Source organism: Xyrauchen texanus, chromosome 8 (assembly GCF_025860055.1).
Source record: "Xyrauchen texanus isolate HMW12.3.18 chromosome 8, RBS_HiC_50CHRs, whole genome shotgun sequence".
NCBI lineage: Eukaryota > Metazoa > Chordata > Actinopteri > Cypriniformes > Catostomidae > Xyrauchen > Xyrauchen texanus.
The window spans coordinates 12,796,200-12,819,635 of record NC_068283.1 but is presented as its reverse complement, the minus strand read 5'-3'; the positions used below and the strand labels follow the sequence as shown (position 1 = coordinate 12,819,635).

General features: G+C 40.2%; 2 protein-coding genes across 6 annotated transcripts in view; one reads left to right on the top strand and one right to left on the bottom strand.

Moving 5' to 3' along the window:
- The first annotated feature begins 1,069 nt into the window (after positions 1-1,069).
- On the top strand, positions 1,070-7,255 carry LOC127647644 (nuclear receptor subfamily 5 group A member 2-like). The gene is made up of 7 exons (XM_052132014.1): positions 1,070-1,193; positions 1,841-1,956; positions 2,064-2,205; positions 4,707-5,464; positions 6,632-6,751; positions 6,853-7,000; positions 7,083-7,255. The coding sequence occupies exons 1-7, from the start codon at positions 1,106-1,108 to the stop codon at positions 7,253-7,255; spliced, it is 1,545 nt and encodes a 514-aa protein (XP_051987974.1). The 5' UTR covers positions 1,070-1,105.
- A 2,270-nt stretch (positions 7,256-9,525) lies between these two features.
- Positions 9,526-23,436, bottom strand: part of LOC127647905 (calmodulin-regulated spectrin-associated protein 3-like) — a 47,884-nt gene continuing 33,973 nt past the window's right edge. For 2 of the 5 annotated variants that reach the window (XM_052132428.1, XM_052132430.1), the window contains 13 exons: positions 21,226-21,364; positions 21,012-21,151; positions 20,431-20,524; positions 20,244-20,286; positions 19,963-20,027; positions 19,695-19,767; positions 17,565-19,602; positions 17,354-17,478; positions 12,927-13,210; positions 12,740-12,833; positions 12,533-12,645; positions 11,956-12,074; positions 9,526-11,795 (listed from right to left, as the gene is read on the bottom strand). In XM_052132428.1, coding sequence (XP_051988388.1) covers positions 11,493-11,795; positions 11,956-12,074; positions 12,533-12,645; positions 12,740-12,833; positions 12,927-13,210; positions 17,354-17,478; positions 17,565-19,602; positions 19,695-19,767; positions 19,963-20,027; positions 20,244-20,286; positions 20,431-20,524; positions 21,012-21,151; positions 21,226-21,364 — 3,630 coding nt within the window. In that variant the 3' untranslated portion in view covers positions 9,526-11,492. The remainder of the gene's footprint in view (positions 11,796-11,955; positions 12,075-12,532; positions 12,646-12,739; positions 12,834-12,926; positions 13,211-17,353; positions 17,479-17,564; positions 19,603-19,694; positions 19,768-19,962; positions 20,028-20,243; positions 20,287-20,430; positions 20,525-21,011; positions 21,152-21,225; positions 21,365-23,436) is intronic. The other 3 variants (XM_052132429.1, XM_052132431.1, XM_052132432.1) reach the window with 3 other exon arrangements.

Sequence of the window (23,436 nt, the reverse complement as noted above, 5' to 3'; positions counted from 1 at the left end):
GGGCATATTCATAATCCAGAGTACCAGCTTGTGTTAAAAAGAGTGGTCTTTGATGTTACTTACTTATCGTTCAGGTTTGGTTAGCAGCCGGGACAAGACCTTAGTTCATTTGAAAGCATATGCGTATTTTTGATTACTTAGGATAATCTATTACCGTTGAACTGTTTTATCACCTTTGACGTCAGACCCTACATCATTGAATTTACCTGCTCCCTTCATAATAAATAGGCACCTTGTTTTATTATTGATGCCAAAGGTGTTGAAATATCACTCATTGATGAAAGATACAACAGTTAACAAACCTGATTAGAATGGTTTGATGCACAAAGAGCTTGGGAATATTGCATTCTATATGTACTGTAGCTATTTATCCCTATTGAAATCACATGGAAGAAGGGAATACCAGAATAGTTCTGTGCTTTGTTTTTTAAAGTTTACAGTATACTCACGAGTGATACTAACAGTATGTATACTTTATTCCTGACAATTGTAAACTCTATTAACGCCACAATAATTGCAGTTGCTTTGCCATCTACCAAACCATAGTTTAAAAACATGTGAAATGCATCAACAAAGTTCATATAGATACTTTAAATTGTTCATGCACATATTAATGTATTAATGCAAGATTTGCCTGTTCAGTTCAATTTGATAGAAATGTGTCACACAATTGCAATACGTATATCTTAACTGAAACTTCTTTTTGAGTGTTGGTGGACTATTTTTTATATATAAAATTGACGTGGGTTCTTTAGTTGCATTGCATGATCTGATGAAAATAGCATATGGATGGAAATTAGCGGAAACTTATTTAACAGCTTGATGAATAGACATCCATATTTGTGTATAATCTTCCCCCTTCAGTTATGTTACTCCTGCAATGCTCATGCTGCATGTCTGAGGTATTTTTGCTAGTTGGGAAGGTGTGACAGACTCAGGTTTATTACCCTCAGTATGGAGCAAAGTCCGTCAGAGGGCCTTTACACAGCACCATCTCTGAGACAGCCCATGTCTGTGCCTCTTTTCCCTCCCTGTCCCGCTCCAGCTCTCTTAGGCCTCTACAGATATGAATGACAGCTTAAGGTGACCCCTTCTCCTATGGACCATGAACATCCCAAACTATCCCCAGTCCACAGACCTCCACCCCGCCTATTACACACAGGATCTTCTTTTACAAGAAAAACCATCCACATGTAAGTAGAGCCTCATATATGAGACACTTTGATGGCTTTAGTAATAGAACTCATAACACAAATGCTGATTATTGTGCTTCTTTATAGTTACATTTGGAAATGGTTCTTTAGTTATAGTATCTTTAGTCATTGACTGATTCATTTTCCTGAAAGTACCAATCAAATTGCTCATACCGAGAGAAAAAAATAAATAAAAAAAAAATTAAAAAAAGCACACCATTTGATTAGATTATGTTGGACCATTCAGGTAGGCTTTAGTATGCAAAGACTAAATAATTTAAGAAAATGTTCAGGATTAATATGTTTCATAATATATATGTGACTGCTGAAAAAACCTATAAGGATTACATGAGCGTTGTATCTCAGAGTTTAATCAACCTTAGTGATACGAGTCTAGGTCTATTTGAGAAATAATAGGCCGCCCTACAGATTTATCAGATACACCAGCCATAAAACTGTTATTCAATCTTACAACCCTGGTTAACACTGGTTGATAATCGCCATCATCTTACAGTACACCTCTTGATTTTAATTATATGTTTCCTGGAGGTTCCAAGTGAAACTTACACCACCTTACATGTATGCCTACTTTATCCTAAAAGTGGACTAATCACACTTGCATTGTCAATGAATGTGATATCCCATAGCTCAGGAGTTAAAGCCAAGTCCAGACGGTCGTGCAAATCAAGAGGAGGGCTGTCCTGTATGTGGTGACAGGGTGTCAGGATTTCACTATGGCCTGCTCACCTGTGAGAGCTGTAAGGTAAGTGTGAACATAACAGGACAGTAGCTTTCAAATGATAAACTACATAGCTTTCAAATGATAAACTACATACCCTGATTATTCTGAAGTATTGCAAATCTCATCAGGGCTTTTTTAAGCGCTCCGTGCAGAACAACAAATGCTACACGTGTGCGGAGAGACAGAGATGTCCCATGGACCCGGCCCAGAGGAAGCGATGCCCTTACTGTCGCTTTCAAAAATGTCTTGCTGTGGGCATGAAGAGAGAGGGTAAACTTGCAAACACACATATATTGATAGTTCATGTTTATCATAAAGTTCTGATGTGCAATAGTTAAATGTGCAGTATGTAATAATTTTCATGTTATATTCACCTTTTTTTTTGTCAATGTGTGAATAGCTTGTAACGCATCTCAAAAAAATAGCCCTTCAGAGACTTCCTAGGAAGCCTGTAGACCACTGATCTATATATAGATCAGTGCTGTAGACTGATTTTCATGCAAAGGGAGCGGGTCGGTTTTGCCGTGAAAATCCAAAAGGATGTGACATTTATGCGCACTCCCGAGAGCCTTGCCTCAGACAGTAGCTTCTCTTCCACTATTCAACAGCGACAACAAACTGCAACACTAGGTAACGTTATCATAGGGATGGAATCCAGCAAACATCTGGCTCCCAGCACAACATCGACTAAAAACATTTATCTACTGAATCCAGTCTGGCTAAGCGGTAACGTGATCATGGTCGTGCGAAAACTAGAGTTAATATCGGCAAGGCATTTGATTCCTGGAGGGAGCTTCGTTCGGTTTTGGGGATCAAAACAGACCCTGAATTGGCATTTTTCTTATTGGACAGGTAAGCTTACATAACTGTAAATCATGTAAAATATAGTGTCATAAGGATTATTTTTAAGTGTAATTTTTGCTAACTTGATCTTGCCTGCTAACACTGAAGAATTGCAAGCTACCTTGCTTTGTAACTTTCAAATAATTTCAACGATCTTCTCTTTATACTAAAATTCAGGTGTACAGGATAAATTTAAGCAAATATACTGGTTTCTTGATCTTAGTACAACATATGACATACAAAACATACAATAGTGCAACATAACAGTGCAGTGCAACAGTAAACCGTCTGGTATAGTTAAGTAGGATGTAGCTGTATGCAGGGCTGGACTGGGAAGAGAAATCGGCTCGGGATTTTACATAGCAACTGGCCCAAAACGTTTCTGCATTTTGCGGCACAGTTTTGTGGTCCATTCTGCATAACGCAGTGGCTCATTTTAGCTTATCGCAGCCCATTCAGCCCTTTTCGTGGCCGACCCATCGGTTCAGTTCTCCCTGTGGCCAGTATGCACATGATTAGCCCCAAAGTGCGTCGGCCCACCGGGAAATCAATTTGACAACCACTGGCATAGCCAGAGACAGGTCAGAGTACCCATGATGACCTCTCCCACTATCAAAAGCACCTCCAATGTGCACGTTTACCTGAGAAAGTGAAGGCACAAGGATGAACTGTGGGAAGACGACAAGCCGGAGGGACTGTAATGCTCTGGGCAATATTCTGCTGGGAAACCCTGGATCCTGCCTTTCACGAGGAAGTCAATTTAACACGTGCCACCTACCTAAACATCGTTGCAGACCAGGTACACCCCTTCATGGCAATAGTATTCCCTGGTGTCAGTGGCCTCTTTCAGTAGGATGATGCACCCTGCCACACTGCACACATTGCTTGGGAATGGTTTGAGGAACATGATGAAGAGTACAAGCGGTTGCCCTGGCCTCCAAATTCCCCAGATCTCTTGAGTAATCTTAAATAATGAGAGATTTATAATTTTTGGGTGAACTATCCCTTTAAGCTTACTATTTAAAACTGTTATATGTGTAAGGGGCACTTATTATAATATAGAGTGAAGTGCTGCCTTTCTAAGGAACTTTTCACAAGAGGAGTAGACCAATGAATGTACCAAAATAGTTTACTTAGAACATAGAGCCGGCATTTATTGAACATCAAATATCAACCAATATAACCTTGTTTATCTTTTCTTTGTAATGTCCTTTTAGTTGTGAAAATTAGTATTTCTCTTAGTTCTCAACTTTTTTTCCACAAGTTCGGAAAATATGAAATAAAATTAATTCAGTGTCCATCTACCCGGGTAGTATGTTTTTTTTAATGTTTTCAAGTGGGGTGAGATCTCACGCTTATCTGTACGATGCAATGAAGAAATGGTGAGTAGAAGCAGTTCGTGTTGCAGGCAAGATGATCATTCGCGCCCTCTGCAATTCTGCCTCACGTGTCCGATGGTGAATTTGTCCAATGGAACTCCCTCTCGAATCATGCATCCAAAAAAAAAACTATCGGAGAAAAATCATAAAAGTAGGTAAACTCCTTGTCGTAATTTCGACCCTTTGCACTGTTATTCCTGCCTTAGAAGTAGGTTTGGTGGGAAAAACCCTTTGAACTAGCTCTTAAATGTTATTTCTTTTATTTTTAACTTTATTACTCAGTGTGGAAAATCGAAATAGGGCTTCAGCTCTATCGTTCTGCTGTTCACGATTTCGGTCTTCTTCTCCGAAAATCAGTGTAACAATTTCCCTTCTGTGCAGCGCCACCACTGCCACCTACTGGACAAATACGGTGTGCAGGGAAAACATTACGTAGTTAGTAGGCTATTTTCGAGTGGGTTACATATGTAATATTTATCATGTGAGATGTTGTAAATCTTTTTTTGAACATGTGCAATGTGTCATTTAATTATTTGTAAAATCACTCAGCTGTATGTGCAGACAGAACGAGAGGTGGACGAAACAAGTTTGGACCTCTATATCGGCGAGACAGGCAACAGAAACAGCAAAGAGGCACCTCTCATCACCAAGCGAACACTGCCCCCTACAGGATCAAAATTGAGGCACCACAAGCATCGTTACCTGCAATGTCTCATGATTTTCATGTCCCCAACCCATCCCCTGCTCCTCCTGGAGGTGCCCATTACCACCCACCTCAGCCCTTTTCTCCCAATATGAGCCAATTAGAGTTCCTCATGCTGATAGACTGCACCATGCCCAGAGGCCAGACACTGCCTGATCCATCTCTTCCTTTTCACACACTGTACTATCCAGGCTTCCACGGACACCCTCATGAAAAAAAAGAGATCCTGCTTAACTACAGCCCTGCTTCTGTAATGTCCCCTTCTCCGATCTCGCCTGTTCTTTCCACACCTACACCAACATCCACCGCTACACTGACATCAACCTCGACTCCAAGGTCAACACCAACTCCAACACAGAGCTTGACGCTCACCTCAACTTCGACCGCATCCCCAAGTTTATGTTTCCTGAGCCAGCTCCTGCAAGCCGAGCCAGATGAGAAGCAGTTCTGCATGCGGGTGTTAGCAAGCCTCCAAAGAGAACAGGCCTGCAGAGGAAAACACGATCGCCTCAACACCTTCAGCATCATGTGCAAAATGGCTGACCAGACCTTGTTTGGATTAGTGGAGTGGGCCCACAACAGCACTGTGTTTAAGGAACTTAAGGTAAAAGAGTGTCCACATGAACAAATACTTAGTGCTAGAATATAAGGACTTGCAGCCGGTTGCAAGTATCCCCATAGGTTACGTAAAGTCATAGTGACAATACACTTACACTCAAAACCAAGCGTTAACTTAAAGGGTTTCTTGCAACTGGCTGATGGTGTTTAAAGGGGATACGTTGTATGTGTTTGTGTAATCTTGAATATCACTGCTGAAATTACCATTTTGAAGTGACTCCTGTAAGACATTCCTGGGTCAACATCATTTTGGTCCTGGAACAACAGTCCTGTTAAGGACACAAAATTCTCACTTTATCCTTAACCATAAACTACCCCTACAATCAAAAGGAAATAATAGATTCAGAAAAATGTTCATACCCCAAAACCCCAGCCTTAATGATGCATTCCATTCAGGTCAGATGTGGGATATTCCAGATGTGGGATATATTCCGACCATAAAGGCATTCCATTGCCGATGTTTGGAAGATGATGTACAGTATGAGAAAACAAAACTGCAATGCTCCTGTTAGCTTAACAGGTGTACAGAGGCATCTCCTAGCACCCAAATTGCAGAGGATAAACCATGCTATGCAATGCAAGCATTTGTTCCACAGGTGTGAGATTATCAAAAGAGAGCATTGTGACTTGTTTTATATACCTGTTTCTCCAAACATTTGCAAAACATGCATTCCGTTCCATTTTTCCAAGTAGGAAGTTGGCAATTCCGACTTTTTGAGATGAATAGAAAGCACTGACCCTAACACTACCCTTTAACCTGAATGTGGTTCTAGGAAGAACAATGATGTTGATCCTGGAGCATATCCTACTTGGCAAGCTTCCAGGCTGGTTTATGGTGGTCTGATGCGGATCTTGTTGGTTATCAGCATAGTCATGCTGTTTACCGACAAAACTATGCTGGAAAGTTGTCCACTAGCATGGTCTTCCAAATTGGCTGAGCAGTCTTGCTGGTTTAGCTGCAAGCCTGGTGGGGACACCAGCACACCATCATCCCATGCCTAGTACCAGCACCCAAGACATAACATATTTATGCTAAGTCTGAGCAAGGATGTGTTAAAGTTTGTACCTCTTTCATATGGCAATGCCTTCGAATGATCGGCTATCTACAAGTGGGTACTAAACATAACTGGAGTAGCTACCTGATTTATTGCAGGTGGAGGATCAAATGATGCTTCTGCAGAGCTGCTGGAGTGAACTACTTGTCCTGGATCACCTTTGCAGGCAGGTGGCATATGGGAAAGATGGGAGCATCCATCTGATTACTGGACAACAGGTAAGTACACACATTTAAATGCATCATAGTTCACATAGCTGCACATTGACTGTTCAAGAGGCTTGGCTTATGCACAACTTTGTGTTTTTGTAATTTACTAGATTGAGGTATCAACCATTGTCAGTCAGGCTGGAGTAATGCTCAGAAGTTTGGTGTCCAGAGCCCAGGACCTTGTATCCAAGCTGAGGTCACTTCAGTTGGACAGAGAGGAGTTTGTGTGTCTCAAAAATCTGGTTCTCTTCAACCCAGGTATGTTTTCGTGTCGAAACGTATGTACTGAAAGGTTCTTGTTCACTTGAAGGACTCAAAGTATTGTGTATGTATATTGCAGATGTAAAATCAGTGCAGGATCGTAGACAGGTAGAACAGACTCAAGAGCGTGTAAACAGAGCTATGATGGACCACACTATGAAGACTCTCCCAGGTCACTCGGACAAGTTTGGGCAGCTGCTGCTCCGTCTGCCTGAGGTGCGCAGCATCAGTCTACAGGTGGAGGACTTCTGATTGAGATGCTTCATTCAAAGCATACCTAAGACTCAATCATAGCAAAGTCTGTCTTCTCAAATGCTCTTGTAAACCTATGTTTGATCCCTGTATCTGGACACTGGATTTGTGTTACAAAAATGTTTATAGTAAATTAACAGAACTTCCATTTTCATTTTCAGGCAAGTTGAAAGTATGTTGAGATTCTTTGTCTACATCCCTAAAGAACAGACACATATTCTCATAACATATTATGCTGCATTGTAATCAAATATTTACAGATGGTTTCAAATTAAAGTGTCAGTATATATGTATAGGAGTCGGATTGCATGTTTCCTGCATCTAGAATGCAGCAATAGAAATGTCTCAAAGCATGTCAAGGACAAGTCCAGGCCATATTTCACCCTAAAATCTAAAGGGGGAAAACATTTTGCTAGAAAATTAAGCCTTTTTTTGGACCAATTTTCAATGTCCTTAATTGTAACAAAAATATCACAGTTCAACAAAAACTAATTTTATGGCCATATATTTAAGCAATATCACACGAGCAAGAGTGCAATATGACCCCTACATCAGCACTGCTGTGGTTCGGCTGCAGGCCGAGTGCCAGAGATAATCACAGCAGTGCTGATTTAGGGCCATATAGCATGATTGCGAGTGTGATATTGCTTATATACAACAGTTCAATGAACAAGTACATTCTTAAAGATTAGGAAAAACTGAGTGCGGTCATAAAAACGCATTTGTGCATGAAACTACTTTATTACGCAACAGATCAGAATCTGCAGTTGCTGGTTCAAAACAAATGATGCGTCCAGACCTCCATTAGTAATTAAAAAATTTGTTTCGAACAAGTTATTGGATAAACAAGGATGTGTGTGTGCGTGTGTGTGTGAGAGAGAGAGTGTGTGATCACCTGTTGCCACACAAAAGCAGAGATGCTGTCAGCTTTCTGGAGATCAGTTTCCTTAGTGGAAAAATCGCCGTCCAAGCAGGACCAATTCTCCCTATGTCAGGGTAGCTAGTGAAAGAGTCTTTCACTATAGAAACCGCAATGTCCTCCGCCATTTTGAGCAGTACGTTTTATCCAATGTGGAAACTCCAGTAAGAGGTAAGTAATGAGTTGTGTAATTAATCAGTCTGTTGTGTCTCAGTAGTGATGAGCCAAAATTCTGAAGTTGTTCGTTTAAAGACATTTAAAGCTATTTTCTAGCTGTAGTTGTGTAGTAGTAATATGAGTGATCATAGAGCACTGTTGTATGTAAACAATGACTGACGGGGTCACCAACTGCTCATATTACACACAAAAATGATTTTTGCCACCACTTGCTGTCTAACCTATGTCAAAAAATAAAAAATACATGTAAGAGACACTTATACAGTAACTCACATATGCACTGCTCTTACACTTTAGTTTAGAACAGCACGAACACACAGTGAAACATCTGAGTGTCACACCATCAGTGCTCATGGAACATCTCTCATCCAATCAGATTCGAGGACCGGAACTAACGGTGTTGAACTACACTGTACTGTGCAAAAGTTTTAGGCACTTGGTGAAAAATGTTGCATAGTGAGGATGTCTTCAAAAATAATGACATAAATAGCTTTCATTTATCACTTAAATGTCATACAAAGTCCAGTAAACATAAAAAAGCTAAATCAATATTTGGTGTGGCCACCTTTGCCTTTAAAATAGTTACACCTGGACACAGTTTTTCTTGGTTGTTGTCAGACAGGATGTTCCAAGCTTCTTGGAGAAATCACCACATTTCTTCTATATATTGAGGCGGTCTCAGTTGCTTCCGTCTCTTTATGTAATCTCAGTCTGACTCGATGTTCAGTGGGGGGCTCTGTGGGGGCCATGACATCTGTTGCAGGGTTCCCTGTTCTTCTATTCTAATATTTTCTATTTGCTAAAGGAATGTTTGGAATCTAAAATGTATTTTTCCTATTGAAACACTAAAACTGAAAATATAAATAACTATCTAAAGACAAATGCTTTTGTTAAACATTTTATGTGCCTAAGACTTTTGCAAAGTACTGTGTGTATATATATATATATAGAGAGAGAGAGAGAGAGAGAGAGAGAGAGAGAGAGAGAGAGAGAGAGAGAGAATACAATTTATGCATTTCCTCGTGGAAACACTGTAAAGAGGGCATGAAAAAACAATATGAAGAATCTATCAAAATTCTAAGTAAAACTTAAAAGAAACAAGCAACAAAGATAGAAAGTTGCATAGAACTTGTAGGTAAAATTAATGATGAAGATGAGGAATAATTGAGATGATTTAAAAATGTATTTTTCTAATCCAGTCACATGGGATTGATCTGTAATCAAAGATAGTGGGAGAAGAAAACACAATCTACCAACATGAACATGGAAACAGCAAAGGAGAATCTGCTTTATGAAAAGAACAACTGAATCATCACCTTTGCCTGAACATAAATAAAACAAATCTGAAACTAAACGTAGAGAAAATAACTCTAGCTTCATTCTTACCCAATAAATACACCATAGGTGACCTAACATTCTACAGACATTGCACAGAATCCAGTTACATTTACCAATGATGTTCTTCCCAACAGAGAGACACACACACACACACACACACACACACACACACACACACACACACACACACACACACACCCCATTCATTTGACACAGAAACATCATTCAACCATTTCAAAAATGATAGTTTTTTGTTGCCCTTTACAAAAATATGTACATTGGGCAAATCGGTACTAGAGTACTTAATCTAGTTCTCCATAGGTAGGAGATAGTGGCCTGATTGAATCAGTTACTTTAGTGCTTTAATGAAGAGAAACTGACTAAATGCCCATTTTATACAAAAAGACAGACCACTAACGCCATTCAAGGAAAGAATAAGGCCAAGTCAGACAGTTTGAAGCCGATTCATAGATAATAGTCAATAGAAACAACAATCACTTAATGCTGTTGATACGCCTTATTTCACTATCTGTTAGTGTTCATTTTATATCATTATCTGTTTGCGTTCACTTTTAATATATCACTTTTTGCTCCCGCAGGTCACTTGTTCATTCAGCTCTGGGTAAATAAGCAAGTTAAATAAATCACATATGCTTGGCATTTATTGTCTCTCGAGATCCATCTCACTCTTTCTCCAGTCCCGATCTCACTCATTCACATCAGGACATCCAGCTCAAGGATTAAAGCAGCAGGGTAGCTTATTCATCACTTACAAATCTTCACAATATACAAATCATTGTCAAAAATGAAAAGAATCAGCAATGAACAGCATTCAAATATACAGTATATTAAATCAACCTTGATTTTTTTTCAGTTACATCTAAACAGAGTAAAAAGACCTACATTTTTTGAGCTTCTTTAATGGAAATCAACAGCCAATTCTGGCATCTTTTTGCTTAGATTTTTTTTCTTCATTCTTCGTTAAAGCACATGGGAAGGAAAAATATTTGAGCCTATTAACATACTCTCCTGAGGTCCACATTCTTGAATAATCCAGTTAGATTAAGTCAGATGTAGTGAGAATAAAAACATCCAGATGTTTACTGCTGACTTTAGGTTGTATTGGAGAGCAAGACAGACTCGAAATGGACAGCAGCATGAGACATTTTCTCACTATGTGACGAATAGGAATGGCTGTGCCCCCTTGTAATGCAGCTCTACATTCAGTCCCAAAAGACTGAGCGGCTGCTGATGATAAAAATGAAGAAGGCCTGTGTTGGTCTGTGCCCTACATTCATCAGAAAGTAGTGGTGATCTGATTTCATCGGAGGCGTCCTTTTACACCACATATGATCCAGTTATTTGAGAAAAGAAGGAGAAGAGCTGGAGGACAGTAACATTTCTTAGAGCCGTGGTTGTTCTCGCCATTATGAGGACATTCAGTATTCTTGAATGGTGAAATTCAATGAGATTCCTAGAGTTTTAACATTGAACAGTCAGAGATAGTTTTTGCACATCTTAGATAATCAATCGGTCCATTTCTTTGCAATATGTCTTCTGTTATCACTTGGGTTACCTGAAGAAAATGGCTATGGAGATTTCGGAGTAGATCTTTCGTACTTGACCTGTTAGTTACATACAAAGGCTTTGCACACTCGCCAACCATGAACCTCTGACAACCGTTGATTTTATGATTTTTGGTTTTAGGGCCTCGTTTTGTTACTCCACTCTTTCTCATGGCAACACCAGAGGAGAAAATCCTGACAGGACCAGCTCAGGCATTGATGGCATTTCCAGCAGGTTTTACTTTGGGGTTCCGAGCTTCTTTGGGGTTCCCGGGCGTTTGCGTTCCCATAGTTGATTAGGAATGGTGAAGGCATCCACACTCATGGACATGGTCTTGGACGGGATGGCTGTGAACTGCTTGCGGTCAGAGCTGTACTTGTAGATGGACTCCACCATAGAGGGACTTATGACGCGCGGGCCAACGCCTGTTAGCCGGACCATCTCCTCCGTCTCGGGGTTCATGGTGTACACCGCCCGGAACTGACAGCTGGTGTCCCGGAACAGGATGAGGAAATGGTTTGCAGGACTTTTCGCCATTTCCTTTGACAGACAAGAAAATAAATACAAGTAAACAGATTGTGGCACCATTATATCATGCTTTCAATGCATTGTACAAATGTGTAGATACAGAACTGCTTGCTGTGAGTCATTAGCTGAAAGCCCAGAGTGAACTACAGATGGTGACTGATAGGTCCCTCACCTCTACAATCTTGTTTTTTTGGGGTTCGTTGACCTTGCCTGCCAAACAACAGCGTGAGATGGCATTATGGATAATGAACTTATTGGACTTGAAGTTTGGCTCCTTGTAGAGTTTAGGCCCTGAAACAAAAGCAGATTCAACATAATTATGCTTAATATAAGAAAAATGCTTTCTTTGGGATAACAAAAAAACAAAGACATCTCAAGTGAATTGAAGTTTTTGACCATGTGAACTTAAGTAACTTTAAAATTGTAGATTTGTTTTATTTCCTGAAGAAAATTATTGGAGTGGTTGCTATGTAGTTGATAAAGTGTTTTAAATGGTTATAATTGCTATGTGGTTGCTAGGTTGTTCTGGGTGCTTGTTTATATTCCTAAGCCAAGAGAGCACACTGCCATGTCTCTATGATATTCTGGTGCCCAAATATAACTGGCGGCCAAAACTCAGATTTCAGATTTTAAAAAAAGTATTATTAGAGGTATCCTTCATGTTTGTAACACAATTGGTGTGGTGACAAGATATGCCCTTAAGTTTAATATTTAACTTTTATATTGTAATTTATGTCATTTTTTTTCACCAGTGTATTCTGGAATGGAGGCTGTAGATGAAATAATAGATGCATTTTCCCAGTCGCCATTCCGTGCAGCAAGACGGCCCGGAGACAGCAGTCTGGATGGTGAATGAGAACGACTGTGGAAGGGAATGAGATGGGGTCAGAAATAAGGTCACAAAGAAGCAGGTGTATCACTAGATTATATACACAGATCAAATTTAAGTATTCTACCTTGGAGATTTCCTGACAGTTAGGGTCCCGCTGTCACTGGCCATGGAGGACAGATTTGTTGTCGAATGGGAGTAAACCTTATTTAGTCTAGAACCTAAGAAAGGGTAGCGTCCAAGCATGAAATAGGGCTTTACAACAATTTACATAAATGTAAAGGAAATAAAATTACAAGTGACCAAAGACTTACCCATGAACCCTTTGGCAGGGCTGCGGGAGAGGTCGGAGTCATCTCTAAACACCGTTTTTGGCCTCTGCTTTTTGACGCCTCTGACTGTAGTGGGCTTCTGACGGAGAACTTTATCCAGATCCTCCATTATTTTAAGCTGATGGCGGCGTTCATACTCCTGGCGGGTAAAGTCTCCACGACGCTGAGGAGTGCCCTCTGGTGGAGGGGTGCAGGAAGGTGGAGGGGTGCAAGGAGTCTGGGGTCTCTCCTCCCCTTTACGGGTGTCATCCACTGAAGAAGACCTACTGTGGAAAGTGTAGACATCATTGATAAGTGTCATAATGTCCCAGAATGCATTATATAGGAATTATTTGATTGTATTATATTTGAACATATGACATGGTATCCACAAATGTACACTAACTAGATTTTAATATTTTCTGAAGAAAATGTGTGGTGCTTGCCCAGATAAAACTTGCTGTTCCATTACTAGGCTATTGTGGATGGTTGCCACGGCCATGTGATTGCTAAGGTGCTCTGACTGGTTTTTAGCCTGTTGCTATGTGGTTGCTAGGGTGATCTTGGAGGTTGTTTACTGGCTGGAAGTTCAGCTTACAGTATTTAGTCAGCCCTCTTTAAAGGATTAGTTAAATAAAAAAATCAGTCATTGTTTACTCACCCCTGTGTTGTTATAAGCTCATATAACTTTCTTTCTATTTCTTAACACAAAGGGAGACATTGTGAAAAAAGTTGTGCTTAGTGATGTCATACAATGACAGTTTATGGTGACCCCCTCTTCAAGCTTTAAAACGATGCAAAAGTATAATTCACCCACAAGAAGAATACATTTACTTTTAATGACATCTGGAACCCATTTTTAATTAATTTGAATCTAAATCAAACACCTGGAACCGGACCCACACACTCTCCCAATCATATATTTACAAACCAATAAAAAAAAGAAGGGGAAAGGATCAAAATATTTAAGAAATATTTATATATTTATTCATATATATACAAATGTGAGCAGTGTATGGTATCAACATGTATATGCATATATATATATATGTGCATGTACATGTTGATATTATATATTGTTCATATTATTATTATTATTATTATTTATAGCACTATCATCATTAATACCATCTCTATTATTACCACAATGATCGTTAATACCATTTCATTACCATCAATATTATTATAACTATAGTCAGCATTATCATCAATATCATTGTATAAAGATATTTCCATAATTTTGTCAATAATTTACATTTACATTTATTCATTTGGCAGACGCTTTTATCCAAAGCGACTTACAAATGAGGAAAACATAAGCGAATCATCTTAAGGAGACACTGGTATGAAAAGTGCCGTAGGCCTATTACAAAGTTTCACTATCATCAGAATAGTATACAAAACAGATTTAAGTGCAACAAGAATTGTAAATAATAATTATTTTTTGTATTTTTTTTTGTGACCGGTTAAGTGCTTTTGGAAAAGATGTGTTTTTAGCAATTTTTTGAAGACAGAGAGTGAGTCAGCTTCATGGATTGAGTTGGGAAGGTCATTCCACCACCGTGGTGTGATGTAACTGAGGAAAGTGTTTTGGTGCCTCTTTGATTTGGTACGACAAGGCGACGTTCCTTAGCCGACCGCAGGCTTCTGGTGGGAACGTAGCTCTGCATAAATGTTTTTAGGTATGCTGGAGCAGACCCAGTGACTGTTTTGTAATCAATTTAGTTGATTTAATACATATATTCTAATTACTATGACTGTATTATCATATCATAATTATATTTATAACCTATTAATATATAACAATAATGTTTATTTCCTATTTTTATTACAAACACATATCTATAAAACTACAGACTTTCACCCCCCCCCCCTTTTTAATTTATTTATTATTTATTGATATATTTTTAAATAAACCGTTTTCTTTTCTTCAGTACATTCTGAATAGATATGCACATGCACACACACACACCTACACTTCACATAACATCATGCAATATCTGTTTTGTTTGTTTTTGGTTTATTGGATTGTTTATCTCGTATTTATGTTGTTGTATTTCCATATTTTGCTCAAATAAAGGGACAAAAAAAACTAAGAGAAACTAGCTGTTAGTACAGTACACAGCGAAACGAGACAACGTTCCTCCAGGACAATGGTATTACATAAAACAACATAGGACAAACACAGAACCAAAGGAGACTACACAGACTAAATAACATACCTATATAAAGTGCACGTCCAAACATACTAAATATGTCTGATGATTATGTAGTCTGAGAATAGATGCATTTTATGCCAAGCCTAATTTGTGTGAAACAGAGTTCTCATTCAAACTGAGAGAGATAAGAGGAAGCGGGAATGTTTTACAAACCATTACCATTCTGAACCATCTCCGACTGAAGAGAGCAATACCTCAGTGAAAACATTCAGTAAAGTGTGACATTCTTGACCAAAATCAAGAAGTTTTTAACCGGCTTGTGAGATGCTGGCTTCAATAAACTGTTAGAACATTTTTGGGCAGGTGTCAGTTCACAGCAGGTGGGGCTGCACAGTGCAAATCACACAATGCTGAAAATAGAAACCAAGTGATTGACAGACATGTACCAACATGTACCATCACTCGTCACGACTGGTTAGGACCAAAACTCTGATTAACACTAAAATATACCTTTTATCACATGCCGTTTTCAGTCAGGTTAGGACAAAGTGTGACTAGCTGCCTTCAGCCTCCTGTATATCTCACAGTTTGATTGAGAACTCCATTTCAAACAAATAAAGCTGGGCACAGAAATGCATCTATTCTTCAACTACAAACTCAGTCATATTTAGTAAGTTTGGTTCTTTGGTTTGTGTGTAGCTGTTGTTTCTATAGCTATGGTGGACCTACTTTTAGATAAACAAAATGCCTTTTCTCTTGAATGCCCCATGTTGTGAGGGGGCTGCGTGAATTGTGAGGATGGGTGATACCACTTATTTTCTTTTTGAACTGATACAAATCATTTCAAGTCCAATATCATCGATACTGATACCAATACTGATACTTTTCTAAATTATTTTATAATTTTTTTTGGCGATTTCTTGGGATAAAATGGGTCATTCAAAATATGATTTTTAGTCATCATTCAATTTTTTTTTTAAACTATATTATTGTGCTCACCACACAAATAGATGACGCATCAAAACACATTTCACACTGCAGGACTTGGAGTCACAGACAGGTCTAGATATTTAACCTGCTAAATATCTCTCGGGCACCTGAGACACATCGGCACATCTCTCAGATTGCGTCTATGAAAATTCACACATAGCAATCGTCGCTCGCAGGAGCGACCACCGATTTGCCTCCGTTTTCGGGCTTTTGTCTGTGATCTCCATCTAACTAATAGCGCAAGGGGTCTTGTCCAAGGACACTTCGGCATGTAGAGTCATATGGGCCGGGAATCGAACCACCAAACCTGCGATTAGTGGCCGACCTACCACCTGAGCCACAGCCACCCCAACGAAAATGTTGGCAGGGCAAGTAAATATCCGAACCACTGGCCTGACCGTGCCAGTAGAAAAAATCCTTAGTGTTGAGCCCTGCATGACCAATTAGAGACAACAATGTGTCACTAATCCCCACCCATATTAGGATTCACACTATATGTTGGTATTAAATGTCAAATGAAATGTTTTCACTTTTATAAAACAATCTTGTGGGTTTTTTTTTTTTACATATTTGCTATTATGTGATTTGGTGCAATTTTCAGAATGAAAGGCTAAATGTTTGGGCATGCTTAGAATGCCTAAAAAAATGCTTAGAAGTCTTGGAAAACTCATGGAAATATCATGGAAATTCACTGGTTGAAAAGAGTGGGAACCCTGTTATTCAAAGCATAATTAATCAGCACAGTTAAATAAATATTCTGATGGGTCAGTTAAACGTTATAGCAGTGTGTAAATGCAGTCGACACTCCCATCTCTCACCTCATCGTGGTCTGTTGTTGGATTCGGCCTCTGTCAGCAGCAGCTCGTGAATCTCACCAAGCTTGTGAGCACTGACTGCCTTACCTCTGATATTCTTGGATCTAATACGGACCCCAACACCAGATATTTGTGAGTGTAGAAGCATACACATGATAATTAGTCTGCACGAAACATGTAGTCCAGAGCGGGGGTGAGCGCAATTTTATGAGATGTGCTCCTCGCTCCAGTGAAATTCTGATTGCTCTGCTCCTTGCTCTGCTCACCGCCACAATAACTAAAATGATGCATGCTAAGCATGTTCAATCGGACCGCATGTTGGCAATGCATTGGTGATGTGCTCGCATTGGTGAACGTACTTTCTTAAAGTATGTTTGAGGCTTAGTTAGTACCACTAATAATTATTTGATCTGTTTTAGGAGGATAGTCTGTCTGTTCCCACAGTTGTGTAGTTGGTATGCCTCACCTCGCCTCCCTCTCTCTTTCTTGCTCCTGTTTTCGTCTCTTCATCTCCTCCGCTCTCTTCTGTTGTTTTTCAAGTAATGCAGCTCTTCTCTGAGCCATCTCATCCTCAGGTCGAGCTTCATCCTGCTACAGAGACAGATTCAGACAGCTAAACATATGCTACATATTTTCTGAAAACGGTTTCAATGTTAACCACTCAATACTCCACTAACCTTGAAGAAGAATCCAACTCCTCCCCTTATTTCTGGCTCTGTCTGGTCACTCATTGAGTCAGAGAAGATGTCCTGGCTTTGATCAGCCTCTTCACCCTCCAGTGCTTTCAGAGAGGACAAAGAGATCTCGATAAGGCTGTTGCGTTTGCCGTTGAAAGCTGCTGCAGGAACATCGCTCTCAAAAGAGCACTCGGAAGGAGCTCCTGAGCTGCTGCCACCTCGATGCTCCTTTCGGGACAGAGCCTGTGAGGAATCACCCTCCAGGTCCATACTAAAGATTGTATGGTCCTCACTAGAGCCAGTGTCTGAGAAGTTGTCCTCGTGTCTGGCTAGTGAGGAAGCTGAACGGGATTCACTCTGATTGGGTGTGCCTATGCTGAAAGAAGAAAATGTCTGATCCCTGTACTGCCACGGGGACCCTCTTCGTAAGTGAGGGAGGTTTTCCACACTCTGAGGGAGAGTTATGAATCGTGTGGAAGCAGGTGTCTTGAGATCTGCAGGTCGGGAGTGGTGGTGCATTCTGGGGCTTTTTGGAGGTGCAGACTGCGCCCTTCGGTGAGACCCAGGTGATTTTGGGGGTGCGGTATGACCTGATTTATTACGTGATGGTGAAGGAGAGGAAGAGGTAGAGGGTAGGCCACGAGTGGAGTCCCTTGACAGACGAGAAGGGGCATTTGCTGGTTTGGGGCTTGGTGGGATGACCCAAGCCTGGTTGTTGGGAGATGCTTTCTTCTTCATCAGCTGGCTCTGCTGCTCCGAGAGGCGTTGCATATCATTCTGAAGAGAATTAAGAGCAGCACTTAGTTTAGACACTGCGTTGTTGTAATGACCCAGTGGAGCCGTGCCTTTCCCTCCAGGTACCCCTACTTCAGCTTTGTCATTCTCTGCTGGATTGTCCTGTTGCGGAGAGGAATTTATATTCTCCTCTTCCTCCACTGAGTGGTGCTTTTTCAGCTGTTCACCTATTTGCTCCTTCTGATGCTCCTCGCTCTCCAAACGTGTCAGTCTCTCCTCCAGCGCCAACTCATCCTCAACGGATGAGGCGCTGACCTCCCCTTGTTGCCCTTCCTCACCGTCCCCATCCTCCTGCTCCTTTTTCAGCTGTAGGAAGGCACTCTTCCCCAGCCGTTGTCGGTGTTTGGCAAAGATGGCCTCAATGCGTTTCTTCTGAGCTTCAATGGCCTTACGCTTCTCCTCCAGTCTTGCACCCAATTCCGACATCTCGGTGCTGAGAGCAGGACTTTTGCTGGGGCTCTCCTCTGACTTCTTGGCCCAGGTAGTCATTTGCGGAGCCTGTACTTCATTGGGCCTTATCTGTTCTGGACCAACTTTCTTCTTCCGTTCGGCGAAGCTGGTCATTCTGACGCCGCTGTCTGGTGTCTCTTCACCACGTGATTGTGTTATGCGAGGCCCAGATGCGGGCGTGGCAGGCATGGAGTGGGTTTTTAAAAGGTCTTCAGAAGCATCTGAATCCACACTTCCATCTCTTAACACAGAGTCGTCATCTCTGGAGCCTTCTGATGTGTGTCTGGTACGGCTAGGGTCTGGTGGCACTCCTGAGGATCGGTGGTAGAGCATTCCTGAGCGGGATGGGGCTGACGAGCTGAGAGCCACAGTGCTACCATTGTGTCGTGCATTTAATGGATCATCTGGTGAATGCAGGAAGAAACCATCAGGTGCCCCGTCAGGGTGGAGGCGTGGCTCAATCTTCTCCTCATTGTGGATGATTTGCAGTGCCTCTTCGATGGTGGGCAACTCACCTGTCTCACTCTCATCAATGCCATTCTCCTCAGCCAGCATTGGACGAGTCCTAGTAGCCCAGGAAGCTCTCTGAGGGCCATTGGAGCCAGGGGCCTTGCTCAGCAAGTGGCTAAGGTCCTCAGGAGGGGTGTAGGGGACTCGTGTCATGGATTGTCCAGCAGGGTTGAGATTGTCTGAGCTGACAGAGCGAGTAATTACAGGGTTCCCCATCACAATGTCCACATCACTGTCCAGACCAAAAGGGATACTAAAGGACACCGCAGAGGACAGGGGACGACTGGAGAGTCAGCAAGACAAAAAGATTAATGCCACCAGAAAGTATTAAAAAGAAATACAAAACTATAAAATGTTATTATTGAGGGATTTTACCTGAGCTGTTTCTTAGTCCATGTTCCTCCAACTGCTTCAACATGAGACATTGAGGTAGACTGAGTCAGAGATCCTGACCATACAGATAAGAGACAACACAAACACACACACACAAATGTGAATGGATGACACACAACATGCAAACACAGAACATGTGATTCTTTCTTTGAATAAACAAGGCGTGTACACACGTGACATGAGATTGAGTGAAATAGACACCTAATGGAAGCTGATAACTCAAGACAAACTGATGTTGTATTTTCCTTACCTGTCGCTGCATTCACAGGGGAAGAGATGGGCAGGAAGGGCTTTTTGAAGATGGAGGGAGAACCACTGTTACAGAGAGGTGAATTGTATTTAAATCATGCCACATGGTTTCTTGATTTTATAAAAGCTGGACTTTCACGTCTGACATTCACTCTGAATGCTTGAGAATCAGCTAAATTAAATTATTTTCTACTATTAAACTATTTTCCTTCAAAAGGAGCTATTCTGACAATTTTTTTTGTTTTTTTACAATAAATAAATACATAATAAATATTGATGTACCTGTTGGTTCCACTGTTGCCATTATCAGTCCTTCCAGAGGTTTCTTCAATGGATGATAATATAAATTAATAACAAAATACTAATAAAAAGTAATTTAACTTACATATGCACTAATATTTTAACAGCATGTCACTGAAGAGCCTCATATAAAATGCTTAAATTTACTTTCGAGCAGATATGCACTCACCAGTTAGCTCAGAGTCCTGCAGGGGCTGAACAAACTCTGGCTTTGACACCTCAAACCAATACAAGAGGTCTGCCAAAAAGCTCAGGATGTTTGTCTACAGAGATAAAAACAGCATTGCAGATACATGTCTAAACTAGTCTATTGCATTGTTTAAGAACATTCATCATCCGGGCTGATGAATCACATTTCCTAATTTCCTTTGTTGATTCCCAGTTTGCTTATTTCCCTCATATATAATAGGTACATGTAGGATTAATGCATCCCAAATTGAGGTATGTTGAAAAGAGTTTATCAAAGGTGTCCGGATGCCATACCATTTGTGGATGATTTTCGAAGTATGTTTTTTTGCGTTAATATTGCACGCAACCGTTATTTTTATACAAAGCAATTTAAAAAATAATTTTGTATTTCGAAATACTGACACTTTGGCTTACTGCATACAAGTACATATTTCACCACTGCATGTACTTGGTCAGTAGAAGTATACAAATTGGGAATCAGGCCTTGTCTTACAAGCTGCTATAAGAACCTGATGCAGTCTCACTTTGCTCAAGTTATAATTTAGATTTTTATTATAATACCTTTAATTCATCGGGGCTGTAGAGAAAATCCTCCAGCACTAGAGGGCAGCAGCTCTTCAGACAGCTGTCACAGAACTCTCGAATCAGCTGTAGGTTGTACAGGTTGTCAGCCGTAGACATAGAATCCTTCATACAGACATCTAAAAATAGTGATAAAAAGTAAATTAATTCCTTGTTCAACAATATAATGGACACACTTCAGATACAGCCATACCTTCTAATTGAAGCAGACCAGGACAATAATGGTGAATAACAGCAGCAATGGCACATCCGTTTGAGAGATCCTTCACTTCAGTCACCACAGGAAAACAGGGTTTAAGCTTAGACTGCATCCTGTCCTTCCTGTACCGGATCTAAACAAGAGAAAGTTTGGGTTTGACTTTAGAAATTGAGAATGAATGTCTTTTGGACTATGATATTTGTTTTAAAAGGGATGGTTCATCCAAAAAATCCCTTTAAAAGGTGCAGAATTTAGCCAACAGCAGACAGTGTATTTGTCAAACAATGACTGGATGCTGTTGCAACAAATTTGTCATCCATTCTGTGCAAATGGAAAAAACAAGGATGGAAACGCATGTCCATGACCCAAAAAAATGCACACAAGATAGTGTGCGCATGGACACAAAGGAAAACCAGAGACAGTGATAAACATCTAAGGGAAATAACATAAAAGCAAAAGAATCCATGCAAGTAGTACAGGCACACAGAATGAAGTAAAAAGCAAGCGAGACATGAGCCGAGGAACAGCAATGATATTGTTAGCGGGAAGTGGGACAGCACAGACACAAGAGACTCAGACTTTAACAGGTCACTGCGATGAACAGAAGCAGCTGTGTGAACAGCCAACACCAGATACATCAATAGAGACATTCTCCATTTAATACACAACATGCAATAGAATATAAGTGTGCTCGAATGTCACAAAACCAACCATTATTTACCAAACCATCACAGACTAGAGTTTTCCTTTATCCAAATCTCCTATTTCCATTTTAGTTTTGGTTTTAGTTTTTGTGATGTAAATTGATGCATGCAGGGTGTTTAAACAACTGAGAGGAAAAAGCAGATGTTTCTCCATGGAAATCTGGACATGAAAGATTTCTTCTGTGAGCTCTCATACTGAGTGATAACCAGAGGTGGAAAGTAACAAATTACAACTACTCTCGTCACAGTACTTGAGTACATTTTTCAAATTTTTCTACTCAAGTATAAATTAATAATAGTAATTTTACTTGAGTTGATAAAAAGTTAAGTATTCAACTTCGCTACAGTTATTTTTCACAACAATTACAAAGTACAAGAAAATTTAGGTTTTTTTTGGCAAGAAGTCCTAAATCTTTTTACAAACCAAAACGTGCTGTGCGCGCCAAGACGGAAGCCTGCAGGGCACAGCATCATGAGCACAGCAGCCTGCATAAACTGGCACTGGTGTCCTCTCCTCTCTAGATTCTCCAAGACTTTCTGCCCTGTCACTATACAAGAACTGTCATATTGTAATTTTCTGCATATTTCTTTTATTCTGGAAAGGAGCCATTCATTCATATAATGAACTTTGTCAAACAATAACACAATGTAGTTTGACATATGTGGGGATATCTTGTTTACTTGCTACTATATGTCTAAAACAAATCTAAAACCTTCTGAGTGCTTTCACCCGCTAGAGGCCAAAAGTGTGCAAGGGGTGGATGTTATATACAGAAGGTATGACAAATCACAAAACATAATGTAACCAAATGCTGCAATTTATACTTAATAACATCTTAATATGTTAAATATCCATACATTTTTTTTGTTTTCAATGAACACTTTTATTGACTCCAACAAATGAAACAGAAAAACAAAACATATGTACAGAATCAACTTTTAACCCCCACTATTCCCTTTCCCCTCCCAATCACCAACCCCACCCTGACCCCCAACAAACATCCCTGTGGTCAAAGCTAAAATACACACACAAAGAAGCAAAAAACACCATAAAAATATATAAAATAAAATAATAAATCACACACACATTTAAAACTCTAAATCCCTCTCCACTGCCCTCCATAAGAGCCTTCTAAAAAGGTAAAATAACTGCCCCACTTCCTATTAAATATCCCCAGGTTGCCAAGCCTTCTATCTGACATCTCTTCAAGTGCCGCCACCCTGCCCATCTCTATGCACCACTCCCGAAATGAGGGCGCTCCAGCCGACCTCCATCCCCTGAGGATAATCTGTCTGCTGATCATAACACTGGCTAGAACCCAATTTCTTATGTATTTATCCCCTATATTGATGACCGCCCCATCACCTAAAATACAGAGTCTGGAATTAAATATTTTTGGGATTATCTCAGAATCAAGATAATTGTTTTGCTCAGCCAACAGTTTAGGGAGTAAACAACAAGTAGACGAAGATGTGGAACTATAAAGATCAAGAAAGAATT

Coding starts and splice junctions, on each gene's coding strand:
- LOC127647644 (XM_052132014.1), top strand. CDS start 1,106: ATGAACATCCCAAACTATCCCCAGTCCACAGACCTCCACCCCGCCTAT. Junction 1,194..1,840: donor ACAAGAAAAACCATCCACAT/GTAAGTAGAGCC, acceptor GATATCCCATAG/CTCAGGAGTTAAAGCCAAGT. Junction 6,752..6,852: donor ATCTGATTACTGGACAACAG/GTAAGTACACAC, acceptor GTAATTTACTAG/ATTGAGGTATCAACCATTGT.